Genomic DNA, 4,419 nt, shown 5'->3' with positions numbered 1-4,419 from the left:
TCGTTATCCAAAAACCATACCATTTTGTTGTAATATGTTGGCGAGGAAGGGTATTTCTTCTCCACCACACAAGTTCAATTCCCATAAATAAAATATTAACTTATTGCTATAAAGATAGAAAAGATGAGTAAATACAAATTCCCAAAAATAAATGGCCCAAAATAGAATTACACTCTAATAAAATTGACTTCCTTTAAAACATAAAATAAACACGCTTTACCGAATTCGACGTTTCATTTTTAATAATATTAACCATAACTTCTTTTAACTAAACTTTTATATATATATATATATATTAAATTGTAAAACAATAAGCCTCTATGGCGTAAAATCTAACTATCATAAGATACAATTCCATTTTGTAACGTAATGTCACTTCTTCCCAATGCACAGACTGAAATAAAGAAAAGAAATGGGATAACCCCTTCTAGTGAACAGGAACTATCAAAACAGAACATCTGATTACAAAGCAACATCTGCCACCCGACGGAAAAATCAGTTCCTGGAAAGCCTCGGCTATGGGCAGCCTTCTGCTGCGGGACACTGTGCGAGGGAGCAACCGTCTATGTTTGCTCCCCACCAATTCAATGAAATATTTTCATATCCCAAGCAGAAGTAGAGAAGGACTCCCATGAACGCCAATCCTGCGTCCAATCCTGCAGACATCACATAATTGTGACGCTTCCACCAGTCTTTCTTATATCTATAGAGTACAAAGCTGAAAATGAATCCCATGAGTATCCAGCTTGTATAATTGACTGCTGTAGCAGCGGGCATCATCCCTGTGGCTCCAATGAGAATGGGCATATTGATCAGCCTGATCCATTGTTTCTTAGGGTATGCCTTGTGAAACAACCATACTATGACTGGAGCTATTGCTCCTACTAAGAAAAACCAGTTGACTGCTCCATATTCGCCAAGATTTCCAAAAATCCTCCTGGGCCCAATTAATCCCCATATTACAGAAGCGGAGTAGAAGACGTGATCGCTTGGACAAGTCCATGGGCTGTCAGAGGGCAATATAGCAGTGTCGCAGATATTGGGAATGGAATGCAAGATCCACCACGCTGTGCTTAAGTACACAGTCCCTGAAATAACTGTGCCCACAATCTGCAACAAGGATTATAAATCATTTCCAGCACGCAAATTGAAGCAAAAGTTACAAGAAAGGAATAATGGCTGCAAACTTGTAGTAAACATAGATTTTTAGTTAATCTTCTAATAAATATAAATTTGATCGAATTTTCGAAAATTCTATTTTAGATTAATGAAACTTCAACTCTCTGCCCTGCCAAGGTATGCTTGGTGCAACATTAAATAATTCCATGTTAAATACCTGTACCGAGAACATTGCTCTCGGAGGGATTTTCATATAATGACCTAGCTTAAAGTCCCCCAAGAATGACAAGGCTTGCAACATGCTTATATATCCATACGTTTTGAAGCAAACGTTTGCAACTGGTCTGCCTGGATAAACATAACCTATGATGTACTCCGTGATGATGTTCAGACCCGGCGTCTACCATGACCAACGCAATCCAAGATTTAGTTTGACGCAAGATTGATGATATAGTATGCTCGACATGGTTTTGCTTGACGAAACAAAAGTCAATTTGCATGAATGACGCATAGACCTACCTGATTTGTAGTTGCAGTGATAACACCAGTGGGTAATGTGAAGGAAAGGGCAATGCCACATGCCAGTATTACTCCCCACCATGGCAATTGAAGCTGTTCACTGTAATATTCGCATGTAAAAATCGCTAAAGCTATAGTGCCGACGAGAATTCCAGTGAACCACAATTCTGGCACGTGCTTGTACTTTCTCATTAGTCTGGTGTGCACATCCAATTTCCGAACTCTGAAAGCAGAAAGGCTAAGCCTCCAAATGTCCCTGCAACAAATTATAACCCATTATTGTCATTCTGAATGTTTTTGCATCCATGGAATCCTGATGAATTTAGGGATTGATAACATACTTTCCATGAAACAGGAGGACGTGAACCAGTGTGGCACTTAATGCAGCGAACCCAACGCCATACATCAAAGCAAAAAATGTGGTAAGATGTATTGGTCCATTCTTCTCATAAGCCTGGGGGTCGAGATGGAAGTTTGAATCAACGACTCCGGCAATGTCGTATGGTTGGCCAGTGGAGTTGAAGAGGGTGTCAGAAAAGATTGGGAATGTCTTTGCATCATACAAGTTGAACCAATATGTTAACGGCGTTATCACATACATTACAAGCACAAATCCGACTGCCATGTTGGCTATTGCAAACCAGGGAGTAGCAAGAGGGCTTCCCAGGTAAGAAGAAATGGTGGACCAATCTATCCCTAGGCAGCCAATGCCAAGGCCATATAGTCCTGAACCCAATTGATGTGCAAGAACAGAGTGTGGAAAGGCCCAGCAGATCCATGAAAGGGATGTCACCATGGGAAATAGATAGCCGGGGATTACATAATAGGCAAAACTACATGAAAGGATTGTCATGAAAAACTGGTTTCGTGTAAGGCCTCCTTTGGGCCTCTCCTCGTTCTCATGAAGAGCTCTGCAATAAACAAAATTGAAACAAAATAACGCTTCTCGTTCATATGTCAATGAACGTTTCTCAAAACACCTATATATATATATATATATTCATCCAATCATATGAAATGGGACTCCTTGCCTGAACAGAGAAACCTGAACAAGGTTTGAAGGCCACCACATGGTAGGAGATTCCACTAGATATTTTCTGAAGACACCTGCCCATCCATACCCCAACATCTGCATATCTAAAACACTAAGAAATATTGCAGACAACAACAAGCATCAGGGAATTTAACGAAAGGTATGGTCAAAACCTAACCTGTGTTGTCATGACAAGGAGTAAAGAAACGAAAAAGGTCAGCTTCCTCTGGTAGAAAATTTTGACAATATCGATAATGTGAGTTGCATATACGCCTCCTGACCCTGCATTGGCAAAGATTGTGATGAGAACATGCTCCTTTGTATTAAATGGCCCCGGATTCAGCGAGAACTCCCATGTGCTGCCTGCAAAGAACTTTTTGTTGGTTATGGTTGCTGCCATTAGCCGGCCAAGAGGGAGGACTGCAATCTGAGCAGCGATTGAACTAATGGAGAGGGGTTCCCTTCTGTACGCAAAAAACTGATTTAGAAACGACAGGATAACGCAACACAAAATTCCGAGAACCCACATCCTGAAAGTTAGGACGGGAATGGTTGGATCGTCCGTTGTAGCCACAGTGAGAGCCACCTGCTCGATCGGGGACTGGTCATCGAAATCTTCTTTGTTCTCATTGGATGATATATCTGCAAAAACAACCATTACAAAACTCCAATAAGCTTTCCATTGCTAAAATGCAGAAAATGTAATCACAGAGTCGCCACTTGAGAAATCAACGCCAACGCCAAACCGACAAAAAGAGAATGCTATGTACCATGTGAGGTCGGAATATATGCATTCCTCATCTCTACTTGTCTGCAAATTTCATTTTCCATTTCTACTTGTCTGCGGCACTCAGTTAATTTCTGTACCGTCGAGACGATTTGGCTGTGGATTTGAGAGGCGGAAGATGACACTTAAGTAGTGGCTCCAGCCACGAGCCTTGCAAACATACATGATCCGTTGACCTTAATATTTCGTCGCATTTATATTTTTATTTAGTATTTATTTTAAGAACATCAATCTGCATCCAATCAATAAATTTTGTAATTAATATAATCTTAAATTTAAAAGTTTAAAGTTGAAATATAATCCTCGTATATAATACTATGTGAAACCTAAAAAATGATATTGAGTACAATTCTCAAAAACATTTTTAATTATTTATTTCTTCTTGTGTGGATCAACCTTTTTTATTAACTCGTTTTTATTAACTCGTAAAAGATTGTATAGTCAATGTTTTCCTGGACTCACTTTAATCACATTAACTCCAATAAGATCTGTTAGTCACCAGAGATAAACATGAGAACAACTTATTAAACTTCACAAAATAACAAAAAAATTAAAAATTAATGACAAGAGGTCTAAAAGAGGGAGAGAATGAGAAGACAACTAGTATCCATTAAGAAGCACCATGAAAGTGAGGTGCATGACCTCAGTGCATTTAGATGGTGACGATCACCATGAGCATGGAACTCCACATTAGCTAAATACCTCTCTATGTAGTATAGGCAATCGATGCATTTTTAGCTTCTTTTGATAGATCCCAAATGGTCCAATATATTCCACTAGTTTTGTTGTAAGTCATTGAGGAAGGAAATGACTTCATTACGGTCATCATGTCTTTGTTGTTGCATTTCCTCCAACATTGCTATGATATTTATCATCTAAGAGTCTAAAGCTTCCAGAGTAGGATGCTAGTCCATAAAGCCTCGTGAAGGGGCTCACACTCACACTCGAGCCAGCTCCTCAT

At 39.4% G+C, this 4,419-nt stretch overlaps 1 protein-coding gene across 1 annotated transcript; it reads right to left on the bottom strand.

Moving 5' to 3' along the window:
* Positions 1-389: 389 nt before the first annotated feature.
* Positions 390-3,505, bottom strand: LOC149194987 (oligopeptide transporter 7-like). Its single transcript, XM_089408044.1, has 7 exons — positions 3,464-3,505; positions 2,850-3,272; positions 2,670-2,767; positions 1,980-2,549; positions 1,639-1,894; positions 1,337-1,519; positions 390-1,110 (listed from the first exon to the last, which is right to left on the bottom strand). The coding sequence occupies exons 1-7, from the start codon at positions 3,500-3,502 to the stop codon at positions 517-519; spliced, it is 2,163 nt and encodes a 720-aa protein (XP_089264170.1). The 5' UTR covers positions 3,503-3,505; the 3' UTR covers positions 390-516.
* Positions 3,506-4,419: the final 914 nt, after the last annotated feature.

This window comes from Pinus tabuliformis, chromosome 2_2, assembly GCF_031772625.1.
Source record: "Pinus tabuliformis cultivar Carrire ecotype Pingquan chromosome 2_2, CPIR1, whole genome shotgun sequence".
NCBI classification, from domain to species: Eukaryota; Viridiplantae; Streptophyta; class Pinopsida; order Pinales; family Pinaceae; genus Pinus; species Pinus tabuliformis.
This window is presented reverse-complemented; position numbering and strand designations above follow the sequence as displayed.

Bases quoted from the DNA above. Each gene is read 5' to 3' on its own strand.
- LOC149194987 (XM_089408044.1), bottom strand. From the start codon at position 3,502: ATGGAAAATGAAATTTGCAGACAAGTAGAGATGAGGAAT. The intron at 3,273-3,463 runs GCATATATTCCG...TTCGATGACCAG, and splicing joins GACAAGTAGAGATGAGGAAT to TCCCCGATCGAGCAGGTGGC. The intron at 2,768-2,849 runs GTTAGGTTTTGA...TTAGATATGCAG, and splicing joins TCCTTGTCATGACAACACAG to ATGTTGGGGTATGGATGGGC.